Source organism: Phymastichus coffea, unplaced genomic scaffold (assembly GCF_024137745.1).
Source record: "Phymastichus coffea isolate CEN01 unplaced genomic scaffold, Cenicafe_Pcof_1.1 PCOF00030, whole genome shotgun sequence".
NCBI lineage: Eukaryota > Metazoa > Arthropoda > Insecta > Hymenoptera > Eulophidae > Phymastichus > Phymastichus coffea.
The window spans coordinates 902,567-929,170 of NW_026706841.1; the positions used below are offsets into that span (position 1 = coordinate 902,567).

General features: G+C 39.3%; 1 protein-coding gene across 4 annotated transcripts in view; it reads right to left on the minus strand.

Moving 5' to 3' along the window:
* LOC131663039 (solute carrier family 35 member F3) overlaps window positions 1–26,604 on the minus strand; it is a 1,047,178-nt gene that overhangs the window by 499,832 nt on the left and 520,742 nt on the right. For 3 of the 4 annotated variants that reach the window (XR_009301820.1, XM_058933091.1, XM_058933092.1), the window contains exon 5: window positions 10,306–10,653. The exons of the other annotated variant lie outside the window; for it this stretch is intronic. Coding sequence is in view for 2 of the 3 variants with exons in the window: in XM_058933091.1 (XP_058789074.1) it covers window positions 10,306–10,653 (348 nt within the window). In the remaining variant the exon portion in view is untranslated. The remainder of the gene's footprint in view (window positions 1–10,305; window positions 10,654–26,604) is intronic. 4 annotated transcript variants of the gene reach the window in all.

Here is a 26,604-nt window from a genome sequence, read left to right on the forward strand (position 1 = left end):
TAGGGATGAAATTGTCGTGAAACATACATTGTTTATTTACTTACCAATATTGTAAGCGAATAGTTATTCAATGACATTTGGAAAATTAATTACTTTGAAAAAAATAAAGCAATACTATATTTTTATAGAGATTGTAAAGGGAAAAGAATTTTCACCAACTCACAATCAGTTTACACTGTAAACAATAATTTAAACATAAAGACATGATAGTACTAGACGAAATAGTGTTTACAACAAGCTGTAATTCCAATTTAATGTGGCAATACGAAAGAATATTTTTCAGTTACAGAGTAACTTGTGCATTTAGACTTACATGTTCAATCAAACTTAATTCCATGGAAAAAAATATATTCATGATAGATTCATAGATAGTTAGGCAAATAGTCTAGTAATGTATATTCTGGTAATCTTTGTCCCTAGGGAAGTGATCTAGAACATACGTATATTCTGGGCTAGGAAGTGGCCACGTGGTGAAGAAAGTTCCTACGAGACTAGTGCCTTCATTTGGTAATTTATTTCAATGTATTTAAATATTATTAACTAATTGAATGTTAAATTGAAAACGAAGAGAAAAAGGAAATTAAAAAAAATGAAGGGACAGATCAGGGAATCAGACCCGCGTGCTGTGGATCGGTAGACTAGTGCTCTACCACTAGAGCCACTGTCACATGTACGTTGAAAAGTCCTTATTGTTTATATTAGCTGCTACACACAATAGGGTTAGAGCGGAGGAGGGGAGAGCTTACCGTCTATATTTCTAAATTACGGACGCGCTATCGTAGGAAACGGATGCTCTCTCTCTCGCTCTAGCTCAGCGTGGCTTGAGAACACATTTTTTCTCGTAGTGGAGATATTTTTTATTCTCTCTCTCGCACTCTCTCTCTCTCTCTCTTTCGTAGAGAAGATATTTTGGTTTTCTCTCCCCGGGAAAGGAAGCTATACTTGCTTAAATCCTCCCTAGTCCTTATCGAACGATATGCTACCCTAATCATTTTCGAGAGTTAAAGAGAGATTACGAGCGCAGTCGCTCGAGTTCTTCCTCCTTGAGATATTCCTTATAAACATCTCTGCTAGGAGAGAATCTTCTATGCCATCCATTCACCCTGCCATTTCGTGTAATTGTAATATCAATTATTAATTGGTATTTATTTATTGTTTTTAATTATACCTTGAATGAAGTACACTCTGTCGATAAATAATCTTTCTGTTCCGTATTCGTCATAACTATTTAAAAATATTCAATTGAAGTTTTCTACAAATTATAATCGTCTATAAATTTCTCGACTGTATCAATCCCTTCCGATTCTATTTGTTTTTTCCTTTTCTCCTTCTCCAACCAATCATATATTTTCTGTGTATTTATTGCAGCGCAGACTATATTTTCTAGATTCTGAATATGATACATGCACGATGATTTAAAATTTAGGTTGTTATTATTACGTTAATCTATAAATTATTCAAACTTACTTTTTTGAAGCCATTGCTTCTTTTGTAATCATTTTACATAAATATTTCTACAATTATGTAAATGATTACGTATAGTATGATTTAAAAATTTGTATGGTATTATACCATTTCTCCGTAATATTCCTAATAAAAATTCCATTTATTAAATATTTTAGTGAAATTTAATACTCATTAACATTATAACTATATATGTATAGCTAAATAATTAAATACCATAATGATGTAATTCCAACCATTTATTAACTTTTTTAATGTTCGATAAGAAGTTTGCACCAATAATACGGATGTTTATAGAGTAGTACTGTAGGGTAACTCTCAGAATATACTTGTAAATACGTGAACTCTTTACAAATAATATTACACATCAAAAATATAGTCCATTCTTAGAGGATAAATCCAATTGTTCTCTGACATAAGTGAACTGTTTCGTATCTCAAAGTAATAATGACTATTTTTTTTGATTTACCGATTTATGTAGGCCTCTTTCATCAAAATTATATCATTTACAGTATTCGAAAATATTTTAGAGAGCGTTACAGTCGGTTCACCTCCTCCCCTCCTCACACTGTCCGATACTACTGCTTACAGTGCCATCTCTTTGCTTGTATCGCTTGTAGTGCAATCACTTAGCCATAAAACCGGTTAGGTTAAGTAAAAAAGTACAATCTCTCGAGAAAGCTAGTGAACTGTGTTTGCCTTTCCTTCTTTATTTGTTAGTAATATTAACAGTTAGTTGCCTATAATAGTTAGTTAAATCTTTATAGATTAGTTAATTAAATCAATATTCATTGATTATTAAGAACGAGCTTTTTTGACAGTTGTTCGATGCCTATTCCTTTTCCTCGTAATAATCCTTTATAAGACAACTAATTAACTAACTAACTAGATAATCGTTGCGATCACTTCGATTGCTTATTTTGAAGATACGAAAAAAAATTTGTGGAAAGTCTATTAGCGATTGAAAGATCCAGACATAGATGATCGCATTAGATGGAGAAATCTAGCATTAATGCTATAATTACACTAGCAATAGAGTTATTTGGAGAACAACTCATTCCGGATTTGAAAATCGTATTAATAGAGCATACATAGTTAATCAAAATCACTTAGATATAAAAACATTTCAAATTGCTACAAATCAACTATTACAAATTAGATATTCATAATATTTTAAAGATAAATACAGAAGTGGCAGTATAAGTTATAATAAAAAAAATCAACAGTGACCTTAATAGGTGGTTTGAAAATAATGACAAAGACGTTTTACTTAATAATATAGATGAATTTCAAGAAAGAGACTCAGGCTAGTCATTAAAAATTATTGCTCGACTCACTATTAATATAAATAAGTACAATGCTCTAGACCAAGCTCATATATTTCATTACCGATATTTTTAATCAATAAAAAAGCATGTGCTGCAACAGTAGTTGATTTGATCAATTAATACCTTAGCGATTCGACATACTAAGAGTGCGAGAGCGAACGTTTAGGAGAGAGAGGGGGCGCGCGCGAGTTTAATTTTCAGTTTAGCCTCAGCTGTTGTGCAGAAAACCGCCAAAATTTTCTCTTGTGTTTTGCCGTTTGCTGAACGAATTTTTTGGTACGTGCGTGGGTGATAGCGATGTGCGAGGAAAAAGCAACTGAGCCAAGATCAGCGAGGAGTCGGATGAGCAGCAACCGATCTAAGAGCTAAGAGCAGCATCGTTGAAGCATCACCCGGGTGAAGAAATCATTTGCCAACATTAATTACGAGTGATAATTGCAGCGCAGGATAGGTGTAGCTCCTCTTTTTCCGCACAACGAAATACTTCCGAAAGTATTTTTATACGTGACCATTTCGCGGTAGAATTTCGAATTCTCTCTCTCTCTCTCTCTCTCCCCCCAGATAAATGTAAATCTTATACGCGTGAGCAAATCTTTCGGCCCACAAAATACTGTATCTTTTATTATTATAAACGTCTTGATTTTTATTCGCCGCATTACGTTCTTTCGTTTCCCTTTAATTTAACGGATCCGTCACCTGATAGTTTTTTAAACCGATTTTATCTAGGGAATAGTGGAAAGAAACATTAGTCTCTGTACATCTAAGAGAAAGCAAGTGTCACAAGTCAGGTGACTTAAGGTGAGTTGAACTCTATTGGAAAGGAGACATTGGAGCTAAAATATCAATCGTAAAGGCGAATACACGCATGCTCATACATAATTAATGGAGCGGTGGTTATCTCTGCATCGTGGGAGATTGTTCTTAAATAAACCCAATTTGCATCAGTTAATCGATCCCGTTACAGTATCAATGTTAAAAATGAAGACAATGAATGTTTTAAGTGATAACCGCAACGCGACCTACAGAAGTCGGTTTAAAAAAAAAGTTACTACGTATTCGGACGTAAAATTTTCCGCTCTTTCAGAATCTGGAGTCAAAAATATTGTATCATCCGATTTGAATGATTTGACCTCCGTTTGACCTTGATTCTGACATGTTGAGGTTCAAAAAAGATTGGATTTGGAATCAGGAATCCCAAAAATATATTATGAATTTATTTTAAATTTTTAAACGGGTCGATTCGCAATTTGACCTTCAAATGCCCTTAACCCTGACGTGATGGAGTCAAACGGACCCCGGATTCGGATTCAGCGACCTCAAAAACATAAAGAACATACAGTCAGATATCGGGGAAAATACTTTCATTTTTTTTTGTGGAGCTGTGTAATCGTTACCATTTGAATTATAAAAATGCTACTTTTAAACCAGTAATATTTCATAACTTTATAGACTATGACTCTCATTTTATTATAACAGAAATTTCTACTAATACAGAATTTAAAGGAAAAGTCTCTGTTCTCACAGAAAATAAGAAACGCTACATATCTTTCATATAAGTTGCAAACAGTCGGATTTGCTTTCGATTCATCTATTCCTTTCGATTTTGTCCTCATCTCTAGATAAACTGGCTTCTAATGTATGTTAAACCACTCGGATCAAAACAGAAAAAATTGTTGACAACACTTTATAATAAAGAACGATACGTTATTTATTATAGAGCGTTAAAACAAGCTCTGAAATATGGTCTCAAACGCAAAAAGAAACGTAGAGCGCTAGATTTCAAACAAAAACTATGGCTCAAACTTTACGTAGATTTAAATACAGAAAAAAGAAAACAAGCTAAAAATGAGTTTGAAAATTTATTTTACAAGCTTATGATTAATACAGTATATGGTAAAACGATGACGGACGAAAAGAAACGAAAAGATGTCAAACTAGTTAATCAGTGGGATAGCCGATATAGCGCTGAAGCACGAATTGCACAACTCCATTGTCACAGTAGTTCCGGCGGTTGCAATCGGGATGCTCACAGGAAGTTCGATTACGATCCACTTAGCAAAAACATAGATGATGCACATGGTGCACCATATGGCCAGCCGTGAGGTTGGCCAGGTCACTTTGTGCAAAAATTTTTTTGTTAAAGCGGCGGATTATGATTGTCTTTCTCGACAGAGAATTGAGACTTCTCAAACAAACATTCGTTGCTTTGGGAGAGAATGTCTTAAACCTCTCTTTTCTGTACGGGCATATGCAAATACTGATGTACAAAATGCGTCACCGATTGCCCTCAACATGCAGTACATGCAAGTCGACCCGAAGTGAATGTAATGTGAACTGAAAGAATACTTGCAGTCACAAGTGCGGATGTGTGTACCTCCACACAGTGGGGCTGAAAACACTATCTCCGCAAGGAGATAGGAGGCAAAACACACAACAATCTCTTATGAGAACGCAGGCCATATGGTCAACATAATAATTTGAACGCTAATTTTGAACGTTAATAAAACACCTGATTTAAGCCTCAATTTCGGAAATTGATTCGAATGAGTGGCATGACTGGCACGAATACTGAAAACTGCCTTGTCGGCTAGGCGAGACCCCGAAACCCTGACTCAAAGTCAGCAAATATTAATCGAAAGAGCAGAGATCAATATTAGTGAGTCATAAAAGCCTTTCCATAGAAAGCGCAATCCGAAATTGAGGCGAAAATCAGGAAACAACTTTTCGAATAACGGATACCCACCAGCGTGAGCGGGGATGACTGAAACGCAATGGGAAGACGTGCCCTGGTACGTCAAAACGAGGGACCTGTGAGTCGTGGGAGCAATCCCTTAATACAGGTACGCAGGGTGGGATGTTTTTGAAGGAGCCCAGGAGGGGAGGCTTAGCTGGTTGATCGTCTTAGGAATTTCCTCTGACTGTCCTAGCTGCATCTTTCTTCTCACATCCCAATTTGGGTTTGCCTCTGCGGGGTAGTGGTATCTGGTCAAGCCAATCTCTTAAGATTTGTATGCCGCGTGCTTTCGACGCGGTAGACGTCGGGACAACTAAAGTCCCGTCGCGCCCAAACCGAGGATCAAGCCTTTAGTTCCACTCTCCTTGAGTGTCGAACCTTGAAAAGATCGGTATTTTTTTCGAGGAAGTCGCCGTCTTAGATTAACAAGGCTCCGACTCCCTGTGAGCGTCAGGGATGTCGTAGCAAACGTGACTTTCGGATCTCCAAAGTATATTTAAAAACGAAGAAGTGAAAGACAGTGGGCTATGCCAACCTTCGGTGCCCAGGGAGAGGGGTGGTAATGTTTGATTACGCTGCGCCTCCCTCATAACGGAAAAGTATGAAAAATGCATACACTAACTGTCACAGTAGTTTCGTCTTTTATGAAAATTTAGCAGTAGTATAATTATCACAGATAACTATCAGTATTATAAAACCCATATACATTGGACTGTGTGTACTAGATCTTTCAAATACATTAGTTTATGATTTTCTCTATGGATATATGAAGCAACAAATTGGTTAAAAATGCAAATTACTGATACCGATATGGACAGCTTCATGTATAAGATTCAAGACGTTGATATGTATGAGATTATGAAAGAAGATAAAGCAGACTATCTAATTGATAATCAATATGATATGCCTTTCGCTCACAAAAAAGTTTTCGAAAGAGTCATAATGAATGAGTCAATGCCTCCATTATGATAAAGTACATTGGTTTATGAAGTAATCTGTACAGTACTGAAATAGCAAATAAGGAACCTCTGAAAAAGGCAAAAGGAGTGAAAAAACATACAATTAAAAATAGTATCACGCATGCAGATTAACGAAAATGCTTAAAAGGAGTAGAAATTATTAAATGTAGCCAGTGTAAATTACGAATCAAATTACATCAAGTATTCACAGAAAAAGAAGAAAAGACAGTACTAAACCCTTATAATGACAAGCATTTTATATATGATAATAACATAACCTGACGTGAAACTTGCTCATTAGATAAGACGGGTTATTTGCGGTAGATTTTGGGTCTCTGACTTCAAATCTGACCTTAAAATTACTCTATCATATCAAGTTTGTTAAATATCCTAACCCAAAAGTGCAAAAAATGTTGTTTTTAGCTGTTTTTGAGGTACAATAACATCTTGAATAAATTCTTTTTTTGGGAAAACTGAGTACGCTATCTTAAAGGAGCACTCTTATCTCCTAAAACCCTTTTTTAAGTTTTAAATATCTTCTTTCTGTCCGAGATATCGTCAATTGAAGTTTACTATTATAGCAATTTCTTTAAAGTCTGAAAATAGAGTGAGTCATTTGAAAAATCGATGTAACGTATTTTATTGTCATTTGAATCATCGAAGCGATACTCATTATCGAAACTGTATTATAACCTCAGAATCCCCATGAGACGTTTTTTCTACAGATATAAAGTCAGTGTGGATGATTGAAATAGTATTTTTTACAGGATAAAGCATTACTGGACATCTTTATATACCTAACCTATATCCACTGATATCGTGAGTATTTAAGCAGAGGTCGGTTCAACGATGAATACTTTAACCTAAAATCGTGCAACAGTCAAACGATATATTTCTAACTTGATACTAGCAGTGCAAATATTACTATCCATGTTAGAGATCGTATTTGAGCGGTGAGCTAACGGATAAGTATTCAAAATATCAAGAACTCCTTGCAATAAAGTCAATTGTTTTTGTTTTACGGTATATTTCAAGCTTTTAATTATACTATATTTATATTTTTTAGTTAATTATATTTATTTATTTTTCATTTTTTGATCTTATTTATTTTTATTTACTCATTTTTACATCTTATGTATGTTCAATTCATAAAGTAGTAAAGTTGCTGTTCAATTAGAATTTTATTCTTAATAAAATTAGAAATCTTTATCCTTGTATTTTCGCTGTATCAAATACTTGTATCTTTTTGAACGGCAGATCTTCATCATTTATATTAAGTTAGTTTAAAAACTGAAAATGCTAGCTCTGTTCCTATCAATATAATGAACTGAAAATCTTCAGATATTATTAACGTAATTAAGACATTTTCTTCACACTTTGTATTAAACAGCATTTTAAATATTATTTTAAGTCAAAAACTTGAATTTTCATAAAAAATGTCTTCACGAGAGTGTACAAATGATCCGTAGAAGTTTTATTATGACTAGTGATTTCGTCTCAACTAAATAACGTCAATTCATAACAACGTCTATCAAATTATTGTACAAAGAATATTTTAATAATGAATTGACCAATTTAAATAAAACCTAGGTTCTTAACATGATTTACGATACGTGCAGAGTAGGTTTAACGCATTGGAAAAATGGAAAAAGAAAGTGTATGTCATTTGGTAGTCCTGTAGTATGGGAGACCAAAAAATCACTAAAACCCCACCAATGGGGGTACCAAAAAATCACGTCGATGATTGCTATTTTTGTTTATGCCACGATGGTAAACAAATGAGTACCTTCAATAGCAAAAATAAACACACTATTGAATATACAAACGTACAATCTGTTACAAGACCTACTCCTCGTGCACCTAAAAATCTCATTCCTGTTCCAAAAATCAAAATGGAAGCAAAAGAAGAAGAAGACGAAGAAGATGAAAAAGAAGTAGAAGAAGAAGAAAGAGAACAAAGATACAAAGATAACAAGGATGAAAATGAATTTAAAGTTGTTTATAGTAGCAACGAACTGCGCTCATCGTTTGGTCAACCTTATACGTTTAATCAGGCTGAGTTCAATAACTTCAATCGAGATTTAGAGAATTCAAACGAAGAGTCGATGGTGTTAACTTGAAGATTACAAGAAAAACATGCGAATTCTCCCAAGGTAACTTTTACTTAGTAAAAAAATCGCTAGGAAGAATTTCTAAAATATTTTACGGAGGCAGAATCATTAACCTTTGGCAACGATGTTTCAGGTTGAATGGCTGCTTTAGGCCTTAAAACTTAGAATCCAGACGAGTAATGACTTTTTATATATTTCTCTACCCGCAGTTTGAAGGCAGCTCTCCTTCATAATGGAAATCTATACGTGTTCGTTCCTATTGGATATTCAACAGTTTTAGATGAGAAATATGAAAACATGAAACTGCTTCTTGAAAAAATAGATTACAAAAGACATAAATGGAAGAGATTTTAAAGTCATATCCATTTTTCTGGACCAACAAAGTGGATACACCAAATAACCATGTTTCATCTACGAGTGAGATAGTAGAGCTGATAAGGAGCTCTGGGTAAAAGAGAAATGGCTTAGTAGGAAGAGTCTGATACCCGAATTCATGAACATCTTTCACGAAGCGTTAGTTGATCCAAAAAAAATTCTTTTACCTCCACTCCATATAAAATTAGGTCTAATGAACCTGTTCGTAAAAGCGCTCGATCAATCAAGTGCATGTTTTCAATATTTACATAAAAAATTTCCAAAACTTGGTGACGTAAAAATAAAATCAGAATTTTTATGACCTCAAATTTCATTACTGTGTAAAGATGATGATTTACAGAAAACTATGTCTATCAAAGAAAAAAATGCCTGGTAAGCATTTAAAAAATCATAAATGGTTTCTTAGGAAATAAAAAAGAAAACAATTACAAAGAGCTTATAAAAGATATATTAGAAAAATTTAAAGATCTAGGATGCTGTATGAGTCAAAAACTACATTTTTTGCAAGACCATCTCGATTTCTTTTTGGAAGGAAATATAGGTGATGTAAGGAAGAGAAATTTCACCAGGACCTACTAGTTATTGAATCTAGGTATCCAGGATGATGGGATTCTGTCATAAGAGCCGACTACTGTTGGTTACTCAAACGTGATGATGTCATAACTGTGCATAAATTACAAGCTTATATTTCTATTAGTAAGCTTATATTTCTACCTATATAAAAACTTAAGATACTGATTTTTTCAAATAGTAACTTTGCACTCAAGTATTTTCAAGAACAATAAAATTACAACAATCGTACGTAATACTAAAAGTATGTTGTTTAAAACTTTAAAAATAATAATACTAGTAAAATTTAAAAAACAAAAACAAAAAAAAAGATAACTCAGTGATCAATACCTTCTCACGGTTGGTTCTGGAAACGGACGTTGCTGTTAAAGATATTCGACATTTGTTTATAGCTTGAGGGTTGTAAACTTGGGATTTGATGAGTTCAGGGTTCGTAGATTAAGTATTATGTGAAAAATCATGTTTTCTAAAATATTGTATTCAAAAATATTGTATCATTAATTTTAAATAATTATGTAAATGTAAAGAAATTTACGTAATATGTCTATAAATTAAGATGTTAATGGAATATTTGAATTACAGAAATGATTCCCTAAGCAATTTGAAGTTATTTAAATAGTATCATAAAAGTTCTTACCCTCCATAGTTAATTACATATTATTTTGAAAATAACGAATTGATATACAATAGGATTTTTTTGATCTATTATAAATTTTCGTACATATTATGATGACACATATAGGTAAACAAAGAATTCCACTCACCCTTACACCAACAAATTGTTCGTGCAAAATAACCCAAGAGAGTAAATAGACACATGCAACATTAGTTGCGAAGAGAGTCATAACATCAGTTGCAAGTAATATACGAAGTGAATAAATGTACATGTAATTAGTTGTCACCCAAAGACCACAGAAGAGACTGCAACGTGTTAAAAATCTTCCTCCCGTGAGACCTTTGTCTCTAAATCCTCTGATACTATCTGACAATATTTCTGATGATGTTAAACACTTAGATTTCATGCTTTGGTTCAAAAAGTAAATTGGAAAATATAGAACTGTCCAGTTCGTGAAGAACCATGTTGTAAAGAAAGGTGCGTTGAATGGAACATGCTGAAAAAAATACTATTGATTAAAATTTTTTATTGTAATACAGCCAAACGTTAAAATATTGAGTTCTATAAGATAGATGAAAATAATTCTAAGGATGTTCATTGTTCAGATTATATTTATATTTATTAACTTGTGACGGAGAATCGTGGCATGACCGGCGTTCTACCATCGGACTCTCGCTGAGGTCCATGAGGTCCATGTGCCGTACCAAACAGCAAGTTTATGCGTGTAGAGCACACACTTATGCTTGTTTTTCTTGTCGAGGTGCCGATGCGAGAACAAGCAGCAGAGAAAGGCACAGGTAACGAAGAAGAAGAGTGAAAAGAGAGAGAGAGATAGATACAAGATAGAAGAGAGAAAAGGGAGAGAGATGGAAGATAAAAGAACGAGCGGGACAGACGATAGGAAACAAACATTGGGAACTTACGCACACATCCTCGTGCTGATTTTGTAGTTAATATCTGCAAGGTTGCGCAAAAGGCCATCTTGCGCGTTTTTTCTTCAGACGTTTACGTGAGTTTCCAGTGAGCCGATGCAGGTGCGTGCGTGAGCGGGCATTGCTACAAGTAATGCGATAGAATTTCGAGGTAAACAGTAACGAACAACAGTAGCAATAGCGATGCGAGACAATCACAGCGATAAACAATAGCAATGGCAGCAATAACAGAAACAACGACAGAAACAACAACGACGAAGGCGATGACAACACCAGCGATATAGCAAGAGGATGACGGACGAGGTCTATGCTGTGTTTCTCTCCCTCTGTCACACATGCTTTGGATGTCAGCTTGTTGTGGTTCGCGTGGCAGATCTGCCAGCTACACTGCCGGTTGCCATTGCCGATTCATTTTGTACAGGCGTAATTATTTCTATACCGTTAGTATTAAGGGCAGAAAAAGCGAATCAGTACCTCTGCTACCGATTCGCTTTCGTGAGCGTGAATTTGGACACGCAACTCGATGCAATCGTTTATTTTGGTTTTTGTTTTTAGAGCGAAAGGTATTATTGCAATTTCGATGACAACAGTAGCAAAGTTGTAAGCAATTGGATTTCAAAGAAAATAAGTTATCGCGCAATGTGGTGCGATCAATACAGGCTGAAAAAAAGTCGGAAAAACTAGGAAATTTGGTTTTTTTTTGAAAATTCATAATTCTATTATTTTTAACTTGGAGAACTCAGATTTAAAATTTAGACAGGGGTATATGGTTATTTTAAGAACACGAAAACTGGACGCTGTGCGGTAATTAGTTCCCGACGCTACAACAGTTTAAACAATTTTCGCCTTTATTTGTAAAATCCGTCTTTGCGATAGAGATAGTCCGATTTTAATTTTCAAAACGGATTTGAAAAATATATAACATGCGCAACAAAACTTTCATTCCAGTTTTTTGAGAAAGTTGGGGGAAATAGGCTATAACTGCTGTGGAACATGGCTCTGAACGGCCGCGCGTAGAAAACTGAAGCGAGAGTGGAAAGAGACGACACGCAACGGCGGCGGGAGAATGGCGTATATAGGAATAGCCATAGTACGGTGGGTGAGCGCATATCTTCATATTAATTTATTCCAACTATTGATCATGATTATTTATTCATTTAGTTCTTATTATTATTATGTATGAGAGAGCTCTAGTTTTCCTTTTATTGATATCAATATTACTTGAATTATATGAATTATATATACTGTGACGGTAAACATCCGATTTGTGCTACCGTCTTGATCGCGTGGCTGCCTGCGAGGGCAGCACCTACTGGCCCGGGTAAGTCGAAAACGGGAACTCGTTCCGAAATGGGAAGGAACGCGCGCGAAGAGAAAAGGACCAGTGGGAGAGCGCCAACAACGTGCAGGGGCCCAGGAGCAATAACGCTAGAGCTGAGCAGTTACCCGAAATTCGCGAATAACCTGTCCGAACCCAGGAGTGCCTCTAGCACCGGCAGTGACGTGCGTGCGTGTGAACGCCACAAGGAGCGTGAACATTAGACGGCCTATAGTTCTTCGTTGATGCTGCTTCGAGTGGCTAGCCGAGACGCCATCGGAGGCCAGCCACGAGGTTACTGAATCCGTCCGACGGAAATAGCACAACGACAGAGAGAGCCTCGTGTTTAAGTGGGAAAGTGGCAACCTGAGCCACGCGCTGAACTACGACATTGAACTGCTCCTCTTAACCGTGCGAATAATCATATAAGGTAAGCTGGCCAGCTTCGCGTTATAGTTTTCGATAAGCGACTGCACGTAACATCTTAGCTCTCCCCTCACATCTGCGAATACAAGGAAATCGGTAGCGAGCATGCAAACGAATATCGCAAACGAATGATTGTAAATGGAATAACGGTGCGTAAGGTTGTCGCGCATACCGTATAAGCGTAAATGCACTGGTCAAACGTGTTGTAGATTACGATGATAAATAAACTAGTCTATGCATGATTGAAATGATAATTTACTGTCGTCTTTTTCTATTAGTAAGTTGATTGACTGATACCCGTCCTCTCCTGCTCTCCGGATAGTTAACAAGACTGATTATTTCGATCTCGCTGCGCGCATTCCGGTACGACTGCGCATCGGACGAGACAAAGAAATTAAAACGGAATTCACATCCCATTACAATACATATATATACATATAATTGATATTTTTTGTATATATATTTGATGGTAACTCACGTACAATGTCGTTCAATAGTACAGGGTGGCCCATTTTAAGTGATCCACTCAGATATCTAGATTGGAGTGAGTTTTATCGAAAAAAGTTTCAGACAAAAGTTACTCAACTTTGAGGGGGCCATGTTTCTATAACCTTGGATTTGACCTTGGAGGTCATGTTCAAGGTCATTTCAAGGTCAACTTTGTTTTTTTAAGTAGGAACCCCCATTTTTGACCCCGGATTCGGAAAGAGCGGGAAATTTTACGTCCAAAACGGTATTTTTAAATTTTTTTTCATGGCCTTGAGAAGGTCGATTTAAGGTCAAATGCTTGAAAAACTGCATTAAATCCGACGTTTGGATAAGGTATTGTGTTGAGTTTCGCGCTATGTGCGAATCCGGGGTCAAAAAGAGGGGTTTCCATTACAAAAAACACTTCGACCTTGAAATGACCTTCAAAATGAGGTTAAAGGTCAAAGGTTTTTGGTGCATTGGGTGGCCCACTCTATTCTGAACAAATTTTGTAGAGGTCATTTTTCGATATCTAAAAAATTAAAAAAAACGCTTTTAGGTAGTTTTTCAAGCATTTGACCTTAAATCGACCTTCTCTAGGCCATGAAAAAAAATTTAAAAATGCCGTTTTGGACGTAAAATTTCCCGCTCTTTCCGAATCCGGGGTCAAAAATGGGGGTTCCTATTTAAAAAAACAAAGTTGACCTTGAAATGACCTTGAACATGACCTCCAAGGTCAAATCCAAGGTCATAGAAACATGGCCCCCTCAAAGTTGAGTAACTTTTGTCTGAAACTTTTTTCGATAAAACTCACTCCAATCTAGATATCTGAGTGGATCACTTAAAATGGGCCACCCTGTATATTATTATTGAACAATAGAAAGAGGTATAATACGAGGTGTGTTAAAAAAGTAAGGTGACTTTTCAAATTTCACGGGCAACGTACTTTCAATTATCGATTTTTTGTTTTGTTATGTTGGTACACTCTTCCCGAACATCTGTACCAAGTTTCAAGTGTATAGCATTTTTTGTTTGGTTATGAGAGGCGTAAAGGTTATAAGTGTTTTGCGTGCTCGGCGATTTCTTGCTATCGAAAAATATGGATCAAAGGATTTGCATCAAATTTTGTGTGAAAAATAAAATAAAATGCTCTGAAACACTTGAAATGTTGACGGTGGCATACGGTGAAACTATTCTGAGTAAAAAAAATGTTTACATGTGGTACAAACTCTTCCAAGATGGCCGGGAAGATGCCAATGACGAGCCTCGCTCTGGACGCCCAAGCACGTCAACAACTGATGAAAACGTTCAAGCAGTGAAGAAAATTAATCTGGAAAATCGTCGAATTACTATCAGAGAAGTTGCTGAGGATGTTGGTATATCGCTTGGCTCGTGCCATGAATTTTTTTCTAACGTTTTGGGCATGTGACGTGTGTCAGCGAAGTTTGTTCCGAAATTGCTAAATTTTGACCAAAAGAACCGTCGCATGAGCATCGCTCAAGAACTGTTAAATGACGTCAACGACGACCCAGATTTACGCAAAAGGGTCATAACTGGTGACGAATCATGGGTATATGGTTATGATATCGAAACCAAATTCCAATCGTCCCAATGGAAGAGCCCAGATGAGCCAAGACCGTAAAAAGCACGCCAAGTTCGATCAAATGTCAAAATTTTGCTCACTGTTTTCTTCGATTACCATGGCGTGGTGCATCAGGAGTTCTTACCATATGGACGTACGATCAATAAACAGTATTATCTTGAAGTTATGCGCCGTTTGCGAGAAGCAATACGAAGAAAACGCCCAGAATTGTGGAAAAACAATTCATGGCTTTTGCATCACGATAATGCCCCTGCTCACTCATCGTTGCTTGTGAGAGATTTTTTGGCCAAAAACAATAGCACAATCATGCCTCAGCCATCATATTCATCGGATTTGGCCCCATGTGACTTTTTCTTGTTCCCAAAACTAAAGAGACCTATGAAAGGACGGAGATTTGCAACGATTGAAGAGATAAAGACTGCATCGCTGGAAGAGCTCAAGGCTATACCGAAAAGTGCTTATGAGAAGTGCTTTGAGGATTGGAAAAACCGTTGGCATAAGTGTATTGTAACTGAGGGGGATTACTTTGAAGGGGACAACATAAATATTGATAAATAAATACATATTTTTTCTTAAAAATACAAAGTCACCTTACTTTTTGAACATATCTCGTATTTATAAATATACGTACAAATACATTTTCGCACACAAGTATAGTAATTAATACAAACTAATCACTCTTTTCTATTTCTTTTTGATGGAATGGTATATTTGAGTTAGTCGGCATTTACAATGTAATCATCTAACATTAAATTGTCTTTTTCCCTGTCACATTCATTTTCCAACTTATTCGCATCGATATCACATTTATCCTCTGATTTATTCGACTTATTATTTATTTCAAAATTACAACACATGTCTTCTCTACAATTCACGCAAAGATTTATGCATTGCAAACCACTCTTCTTACAAGTGCACGAAGGATAAACGCAGCCTTTCTTGCTGCAAGAACACGAGATTTCATTGAGCAGTTGTTGAGGAATGGGTCGCATTGTACTTCGTACTAGTATCAAATGATTATTTTTGACTTACCACCCCCAATTGCGAAAAGCGTGTTGTTTCGCTACACTTTCTGTTGGCGGTAGCGATTCTAAAGCAAACTTTGATTTAAGCTTAGCTTTATAACAGATTTGACTCGCTTCTATCTATTTTAAATAGGAAAGAAAGAGAGGCACTTTCGCTCTAAATGCAATCGAAAGAGTAAGCGAGTAAATAAACCACATTTATTAGTTTCAAAATGACAAAACCTTTTATTACACTACAATCAAATGCACGCTTAAACTAATCAAAACTAATCTTATTAATTGAGCTGCTGCCCGTGCATTTTCACTTCAGCACTGTCAACTCATATCCTCCCGTCCCCTTACTAAGCTGATGCCCGTGCGTTCTGAGTTCTACGCTTTTATTTTCTCGTGCGTAGGTGCGTGTGTTAAATTTTTCGACGTAATAAAGTCAATTTTATTGAAAAAAAAACGAACAGAAAGGTCAGGAGAACGAACCCGCGTCCTCTGGCTCCAGAGGCCGATGCTTTACCGCTAGAGCCATTGCCACTAGTGCCACAGACAATTTTTATTTTGTATATTGGCTACACGATTGATATAAGGCCCAAGCACTAATATAAATATATATAAATAATAATGCTATTTATACATATTTATTATAATTAGTATATAATGAATTCTTTGTTATATTATACACTAATTATAATAAATATTATATATATTTATTATAACTAGTATACGATGAATTATTTTTGCAGTGCAACGTATGTGCGCGCGTGCGTGTGTATGTGTCACTTACCAAAGATGGTTTAATAAATAAGGGCAACTACCAAGATGAAATAATAAATTATTATTTATTTATAAAAATACTACAATTTATAAAAACTGTAATAAAACTTATTGTAATTCTCACTACTGCTGCTGTGCTACTGTCGTCGTCATTGAACAATTTCGCTATTTTATAGCGTGGTTCACCGTCCAGCCAATCACGTACAAATATTGGCCGCTTTCTGCCGGTGATGATTGTGCGTATTGGTTGACTCGATGTTGAGAGCTACTGGCTATTTATTGATGTTGATGTCGACGGCTGCTAGCTGTTCGTTTCTATCGGAAACCTTGATCGCTACCGGAACAGCCCACATAACGTGCTTGACAGGTTCCGTCCTGTCAACGTGTCTCCGACTTCAATGCTGTAGAGGTAACTCCACCCATTGCAACGACCAGCAACGCAGTATGCGTACTCCCAGCCCTCGCAGTCAGGCATGGTGTCGTCGTAATCGTCGATCTGCAATAAAAAACAAAAAAAACTTATAATAAACTACTCCGATTAAAAATAAAAGAGTATTATTTGTATTGAAAAAAAATTCATACCTTTCCTCGTTGGTACGATGTTCCTCGTTGCTCTTGCTGTTCTAGTGAAACTAAATTCACCAAGAACTGTTAAGGCTTCACGAGATCTACGAAGGATGCTGGAGGCGTTACAAGATTAACGTATGTCACGCGTCGTGATGGTGGTGGAGGGTACGTGACGATAACCTCGTACACCATTTCCACGTCATCATCATCATCAGACCTGTAAAAAATATTATGTAGGAAAAATTAATTCATACATATATAACAATATAATGTTATATTTTATATAATATATATTAAAACAATATATATTAAAAATCAATATACATATATAATATAAATTACACAAACACTGTCGATAATAATCGGGAGTATAGAGACCGACGCCTGCTATAATAGTTGTAACGGAGAATCAACGACCGTTCCCGTCTGAGTTACTCGCGGCCGTCCGCATAAATTATTTATTCGGGGATTCGGGAAGCAAGAGACGTTCCCACGACTGAATAACATGTCGAACATAAACACGTTAAACGCAGAGATTCGAAATCGGGATGAGGAGTGATACAGCGGCGAATAAACACAACAGCGGTTTAACACACTAATCCTTTAATCGTCAACAATAGGTTATAAGATGGCGATCTCGCGCTTATACACTGCGAGCGGCACAATAATAAATCCGAACGCGAAGGTGAATCGGTGGCTGATCAGCCTGCCGATTCCCTTTATAAAACTAAATGTTACAATAAATGCCCGACAAACACTTCTCACCGTTAAACTATTAACGGGTAGCCAGCAGGTCTGCCGTGCTACCACCCATAAGCTGGCGTTCAAACATGCAAGAGAGAGAGAAACAAGAGATAAACACGGCACCGACCTCGACCTTCAGCCTCTCTGACGGCTAGAGCGCTCCGCACTGTAACGTCACTGGTGTGCTCCCCGCTGGCCGTCTCGCTGGTGTTTATTGTCGTAGCTGTTTGTCTTCTTGCTCGTCCTCTCGCTCACTCGACAATACTGCTGCCTTAATCCGTTGTTTCGCTCGATGATTGCTGTTGTCTTTGTCTTCGTCGCCTCTCCGTTGCTCGGTACTGCAGCACGTTAAAACTACTCGCGCGCATACCAGCGCACCTCGCCGGTTACCCACACGCATCGGTGCCAGGTAGACTTCGGGACACGGCTGTGCGCGACTCAGCCTCACACTATAATACTCGTCCGCGCACCGCGCGTGTCTCTGAAAACGAAAAATCGTCGACGAAGTCGTGGGGCTAATTTCGGAAAACCGTGACCTTCGGTTTGATCCACGCGCGCGACTTCCTCTGCTCACAGCCTAGCAGAGACTCTCTCGAATTTTCCGCGATCATCCGCGAATCGAGCGCGCTCTCTCTCTCTCTATCTCTCTTTCTCTCCTTTCTTCTACACCATCTCCATCACTCCAGTCGTCAGCTCAGCTCGTGTTCAGCACCTCGTAAACAAAAACGAAGCATGAGTGTGTATACCACACGCACACACTCTCAGCTTCGCGCGGCGCACGGACATTCGCGAGAGCCAAACGGACGAAATCGGCCTAGCCGGGATTCTCCGTTACATAATATCAATAAAAAAATTAATTAATTAGTTAATTAAATATAAATTTACAATGAACAACATATCTGTTCTTCATATTAAATTGTCTATATTAAAAAGAATGAGAGTGCACGAAATAACGGTGCACTATGCTGATAACGACGAAACCGAGATATCAAGTAGCGTGAAAAAAATATGGTAGAGAACAAAGAATAAAATAAGAATTCTACATGAGAGAGGGAAATTAAATTTGAATTAAAGTATATATATCTCTCTCAAATACACACACATACACGCATACACACACGCGTGCACGGTTACTTCTTCATGTATTTTCATTCTTTTTTAATATAGAGAATAGAATCTTTTAAATATATATCAAAAAAATATATATTAAAAGAGAGAAAGAGAGAGAGAGTAAGAGAAAGTAAAAGAGAATGAAAATAAATACTTTCAATATTGACGGCAGAGGTGTCAGTGGCATTTTGATAGTTCTCGCCTCCGAAATATTAATATATGGAGGTGGTGTTTGCGGCAACTCCGGGACTGCCCTTGTTGGAGATTTTGGTGTAACAACAGCGTTACGCAATGAAAATACAAACATCTCGTCTATAAGTTGATCTAACTCCTCACAGGAAAATTCATCGTTGAGGGCTGCTACAGCTGTAATAAATGCATCTTACCACGGTTTGGCATCAATCGAGAGAAATTCCTCCAAATCTTGAAGAATGTTGGTCTTATCGCTCTCCATTTCTTCTTTTCACTGAACTTTTACTGCTAACGAAATATTCACTGACGTAACATCACGAATAAATCCACTTTTCACTCCTTAAAATTTATTTTAAAAAATGTTAAAAATATCGACTTTTTTTCTGTAATGTATGCAAGGGTTGTAATTTTTCAATGAAATATATGGAATGTATGGAATGTATGGATTGTCTGGCATGTATGAATTTTTTTTAATGAAGTGAAAAACATGAGCCGTTTACTATAAAAATAATTTGCATCTCATTTACAGTCGCATTCAAGTCAAGCGTGTACTACGTAGCGTGTAAAGTCTGAAAGAAAGAAAAAGGTGGTACAAGGATTCTACAATGAGCATCAACAAGATTGACTATAGGTAATTATTTTTTTATTGTGTATAGAGAATATTTCATATTTTATATATATTTGTTAATATATTTTTGTAATTTTTTTTGTGCAGATTTGAACAGGCGAGGCTAGATATTTTCACATTTCCATGGACATGTGTACACGTACAACCAGCAGATCTGTATGCAGTAGGGTCTTATTATACGGGGCAGATTGATCGAGTGCGCTGTTTTAAATGTAGTTTGGAAGTTTGTTATTGGGAAGAAGGTGATAACCATGTCACGGAACATCAGCGCTGTGTAGCCGCTGTCTTTTTATTTTCAACAGAAGTGGCGGCAATGTGCCGATCGGATCGAGCGCCATACCAGCAGTAGAGACGATTGTGGACGGTATAATTTCGAGTATTGGGCAGCAACACCGTGGGAAAAGCCAGCGCCAGCGCGCGCAATGGCTAGCGTACCTACTGCTAACCCGCACGCATGTTCAAACGAGCCTGCGTTATCATCGATGAAGAGTCTTATTACAAAGATTTTTCCTGACTTACATTTGACGGAGAAATGAGCATCGGAAAGGGAATTAAATGCAACCATTAGGTTGGTATCGGTTTATGAACAACTTCTATGCGATCATAAGAAGAATATTGACAAACAGAATGAAAAAATAAATAAAATTATCGAAAGGATTGAACAGTCGCAATATTTTACGACAACTTGATATTACTAGATCTCAGATATGTTTGGATACTATGATTGCTGTACTCTTCTTACCTTGTAGACATATCACTGTATAGATGGAATGTTCATCAAGAATTCATGATTGTCTAATACGTCGTCGAAGTATTACCAAGCGTGTTCATGCTCATTTTGCGTAAATTTGTTCTTTTTTATTTTAATAAAGTGCCTATTATTATTCAAATATATTTATGCACTTTTTTTCTTTTTTAATTTACTATTTTTTATTTAATGTTGAATGTTATTTTAATAAAAAAAATATTCAAGTTAATTGAAAATTTTGGAAATGTAATTTTTTTATGTTTCTTATATAAATATGTGTGTGTATGTGTGTGAGTGTGTGTGTTTATATAAGAAACAAAAAAATCAATAATACACATGTCCAAAATTTTTATATATATATATTCATACAGTGCCGGTCAGCCACTTTTACCCCCCCACGGGCAAAATCAGTCTAACTTCAAAGTTTTATATCTCTGGTAGAAATTAACGTACAGAGACGCGCGTGGGTGCGTTTGAAAGGTCTTTCGGAGAGCTTTCAAATGATATGACTCACGGTTGCCATCGATTGTTTTTTTAAATTTTGCAACAATTATGTAAAATTGAAAATTCTGAAATTTTTTTATTATTTTTGACAATTAGCCAATTTTGGAAAAAAAATCGTACGAAAATTTGAAGTACACCATTTTTTAGCTATTACCAAGCCCTATCTGAATCACTCATCAAAAATTTATTTTCGTCAAATATGACGCGCGCACGGGCATTTTTTCCTGGAAGTGACAGTTTTTTTCAACATTTTTTATCTCCGTCAAATTGTAACAATCGAAAAAAATTTTATAGGAGAAAAAATGTTTGTTTTTTCACGTAGAATACTGCAAAAATTTTTTTTTTGGTTTTTCGAAAAATTTTTTTTTTTCGGTTTAAATTATTTTTCAAGGTCGAAAAAAAAAAGATTTTTTTTTTTATGTAATTTACGATACTTGTTATGTAGTATTATTGAATGGGTGGAAAAAAATTTTTTTTGTGGTTTCTCATCTTTTTAGCGTACCGACTGAAAAAAAAAAATTGAAAAAAACCGAAAAAAAAAATTTTTCGAAAAACCGAAAACAAAAATTATTGCAGTATTCTACGTGAAAAAATAAACATTTTTTCTCCTATAAAATTTTTTTCGATTGTTACAATTTGACGGAGATAAAAAATGTTGAAAAAAACTGTCACTTCCAGGAAAAAATGCCCGTGCGCGCGTCATATTTGACGAAAATAAATTTTTGATGAGTGATTCAGATAGGGCTTGGTAATAGCTAAAAAATGGTGTACTTCAAATTTTCGTACGATTTTTTTTCCAAAATTGGCTAATTGTCAAAAATAATAGAAAAATTTCAGAATTTTCAATTTTGCATAATTGTCGCAAAATTTAAAAAAACAATCGATGGCAACCGTGAGTCATATTATTTGAAAGCTCTCCAAAAGACCTTTCAAACGCACCCACGCGCGTCTCTGTACGTTAATTTCTACCAGAGATATAAAACTTTGAAGTTAGACTGATTTTGCCCGTGGGGGGGGTAAAAGTGGCTGACCGGCACTGTATATATCTACTATACTCATATATATCTAATATACTTATATATATATATGAGGGTGGTCCGATAAGTACTTAGCCTACAAAAGATGTAATAGAGTCGGCTTGCAACGCCGATGCACCTATCGCTATTACCAATTATTTAAAAGGAGGAGGGCAAGGGAGGCGGTATATCGCTCCTGACAAGGTAAAGAGAAAGGCGGACGCAATAATCATTCCCTTTATCTTAATAAATCCTTTATTACATCATGCTACCCTGAGCATACAGTTCGGACATTCAAACGCGCGTCTTATTATCTACACTACAATCTACGATCGCTAAGAGAGATGGCCGGCACGTTAGCGCCTTGCCATCTCGATACCTACTCGATATAATTTAACTTAGGCTAATAACCGAACCAGCCGCGCCGGCCCGTGAGAGCCTGGCGCAGCGCACAAGCCGTGAGTAGCCTTAGAGTGAGAATTAGAGAGAGAGAGATTAGAAGTTGACCTGACAATTGAAGATCTCCGATGCAGGACCTCGCCGAAGATGGTATTAGCGTCTGGCTGCAGGCAAATCTGTCCGTGGCCGGGAGACTCGACGAAAGATAGGCTAGATCTGTAGCCGATACTGATGTCGTCTCGATTTCCTCTAGTCCTTTCTTTGCGGTTGACTGCAGGGAGTCAGCACATCTCTCTCTACTAATGGCCACTTTCTACTGCCCGTCGCGAGTACGCTTCCGAGTGCGTGAGAGACTGCTTTTCACGCTCTCCCCACTCTCTTGCCTAATCGGCGGCACGCGGCACCGTCAAGTGCAGCTAGTGTCACGCGCCTGCCTACACTAATCGCGTTCTTTCTTTCTCTCTTATCTCTCTCTTTCTCTCACTCTCTCTCTTTCTCTCCTACAAGAGCGCATAGTAACAGGCGCTCTTGCCGACCAATGCCATTGCCTCTCTCTATCCTTCTTCCTCTTGCTCGTTGCGGTGGCGATGCTGAAAACATACAGGCATGCATCAGGCACGTGAATTATGTGCTATAGGTCTGCCATGAGTCCACGCCGATGGTAGGGAGAGATGGGGAACACACGGTGCAGGTCGAATCCACCGGCACCGTTACAGCCCCTCCGAAGGCCGAAGTTCTCCTCAGGACAACAAGGCCTTACTCCGATCTCCAGACTCTCTCTTTCCCTCTCGGCATAGACTCACGACATGGCCCGCCAAGGCAAACCGTGCACGTGTTCATCCCTAAGGGATACTATACCTTAAAGCTCGACGACTATTTCTTGGCCTCCAGGTACTTGAGCCTGAGGGCTCTAAGCTCCTCGGCTACAGGTGTGAGAGCGCCAACACCACTGAGCCGATGACCAACCGCAGCAGTCCCCGTTGCCGGGGGCGCCTCCGACGTATCCACCGGAGCAGTCTCCGATATATCCATCGGGGCGACCCCCGTCGAAACCGGATCGGAATCACTCCGTGACCGCGACTCCGCGTCGTTCGTCAGCTGACGGGCGCTTTTGCGTGCCAGCCTCTTCCGGTAGGCCTTTCCCGAACGATGACGCAGTTTCCGCGCGACTTCAGGAGTAGTGGCCAGGGAGGCCGCTCGTCCCGTCGTTACGGGCTCCTGGCCTTGAGGAGCCTGCTGTAGTGCCGGTCTATCTTGTGGGACATACGGCCCGCTGGACAGCGGCTCACTCAAAGCCGGAGCCAGGGCATCTCGGTCAGCACTGATTCTCGCCTGCTCCAGCGAGTACGCCAGGCGACACCGCGGACAATCGCTGACGGTTGTGTCCAACCGCCCGCAATTGCGGCAGTAATCGCGCCTGAGCGGCGGCTCCGCGCAGTCGGCCCTGCGATGGGAGCCCGTCCGGCAATTGAAGCACCTGAACGGTGGGAGATCTAGACGATCATCCCACGGCACAGGCGTCAACCCTCGGAGGAAGGCTCCCTTCACAAGTCCGAACCCCGCGCCTTGAGCGCCAGCCCTATCCGGCACACTCGCCGGGACCGACTCGGCTGAGCGCCTTTCCCCGCGCCTTACAGGCTGGGCAGCCTCGGATGATGTTGAGGCATGCTTAGTTGTCGGCACGGGGAGGACGGGCAACGAGGTCGGAGAAGACGACGGCCGGCTTGTCACCCGACTCGCGCCGGCTACGGAGGGTTGGTCGATTTCTAACGACGCGACGTCCGCAACCAAGGGAGCCGATAGCGGAGGCACCGGGTTTCGCGAGTGCAACGGCGACTCGATGTTGCAGGACGACATGTCGAACCGTGCCCGCCGTCGCCTCCTTCCCGCGTTAACACGCTCCTCGTGTTCGCGCCTCCTCTCATCAGCCGAGTAACCAGCAGGCGCAAAATCACCCCGTCTACCAGTCCTCACGAACTGATAGGCCGGATCTAATCTCTGGAGCGCAAGAGGCTTCCATGGCAAGGGTTCATGCACGTGCCTCTGAGGCGCCAATCGAGGTACCTCAGAGACCCGCGGAATCTCCCTTGCCGAATCGCCATCCTCGTCCAAAATCTCCAGCAGCCCGTTAGTGCCCAAAGGACCCAGCAAAGGGCTAAGGCGTCCGACCCGTCCCCGCGAATTCGCGCGCGTCCTGACGGCCCTCCCGAAAGTTGGTCTTGGGACGCGACCGATCGAAAGATGTCGTCGATCCGGTGACGGTTCCGAAGGGACATCAGCCATGACCGCTGGCTGATACAGGCCTTGTGCGGCGGAGGCCACGCGCGATCTCTCCCCTGCTTCGCGTATCGCGAGAGACGTGAGGCGATACGACGCGCACTTGCGCACGGCCTCTCCCCAGTACCGTACTGGAGCGGCCAAACGCAACGTCGTCGAGGCAGCCTTACCCTTCTTGAGGCTTACCAAACCCAACGCCTCATAGGGGAGCGGACTCACCGGTAACGGTGGAGGAGTCGGCACTCCTCGCGAACCAAGGCTGGCACTAACGACCGTTTCGCCTGAGGCGCCAGGAAGCTGCGGGGGAGCCTCGACCATAGCGGCCGCCTGCCTTTCCTGTGAAGGAAAAGCGGCTAGCCCCTCGGTCTGGCTCAACTCCTCAGCTTCCCACTCCATCGACTGCCGCGACGCGTTCGGGGAGTTCATCTCAATCGTGGTAGATGACTGTGCGGCTCGGTCAGGCTCCAAGGGTGCTGTGGCTGCCAGATCCGTCGTCCCTTTTCCTTTGCAACGTAGTTACCGATACCTTCAAATGAAACAACGGACATTTAAGTTATTACCTCTCGAACGAACTACATACCTCATTAATTTCAGCGTGAACGTTATACTTAATCTCCTTTAACCTTTCGAGGTGCAAGGTATCGCTTTAATTTGGATACATGTACTCGCGCACTACGATGTTTGCTATCCGTTTGCAAATCGTATACTTCCGGTGAGAGTACTCCAACGATTTCATACGGACCGTCATACTTAGGGTCTAGTTTCGCGTTTTTACCCGCGGCAGCGTTAGAGAGCGAATGGACTTTCCGCCAGACTAAGTCTCCGACTTGGAAAAGTACTTGCTTTCTACCTCTGTCATATTGAAGCTTTTGCTTTTCTTGAGCTTGTTCAATATGTTTCGCCACTAGGTCTCGAAGCGCGTTCAATCGCGTTAGCCGATCCATCCACGCTTGCGTATCAATTTTCGTGATAGGCAACTTCTTTTCTAACTCTCTCCTAAGACTTTTAACCGGCCGAGGATCTCTACCAAAATTTAAGAACGCCGGCGATACCTTAGTTGACGATTGCGGCGCGGTATTTAAAGCGTGCCTAAACTCGTGCAAATAACGGTCCCAGCTTCGGTGGTCTTTATCAACGAACATAGCGATCATAGTTTTCAGCGTCTTATTGACGCGTTCGACCGGATCGCTCTGCTGATGATATGCAGGGCACAACACGTGCTCAATGCCATGCTCTCGCAATATACCCTGGAAGATCACGCTCTTGTATGCTTTCGCATTATCGCTTATCAAGTACTCTGGCGTTTCCCACCTAAATAGAATCAATTCTTCCAAGGCAGCGGCGAGAGCAGGCCCATCTGCCGACCTAAGCGGTTTCAGTTCTATCCACTTGGTGAACAGGTCTTGAAACACGACCATATACCGAAACCTGTTTTTGCTACGCGGTAGCTTGACTACGTCTGTGGCTACTACGGCCCACGAGCGTTCTACTGCACGTTTTCCCATTAAGCCGAGCGGCGCCTGTTGTACTGTCTTGTACTCCTGGCACTTTTTACATTCGGCAATAAAGGTACTAACGTCGTACCAAACGCCCGGCCAGTAGTACTCTCGTGCTAACCTATCGTACGTCTTTTCCCGGCCTAAATGTCCAGAGGAGGGCTCGCAATGAGCGTCGAGCAACACGCGTTCCCTATGCTCGTCCGGCACTACCATGCGCCAACACTCT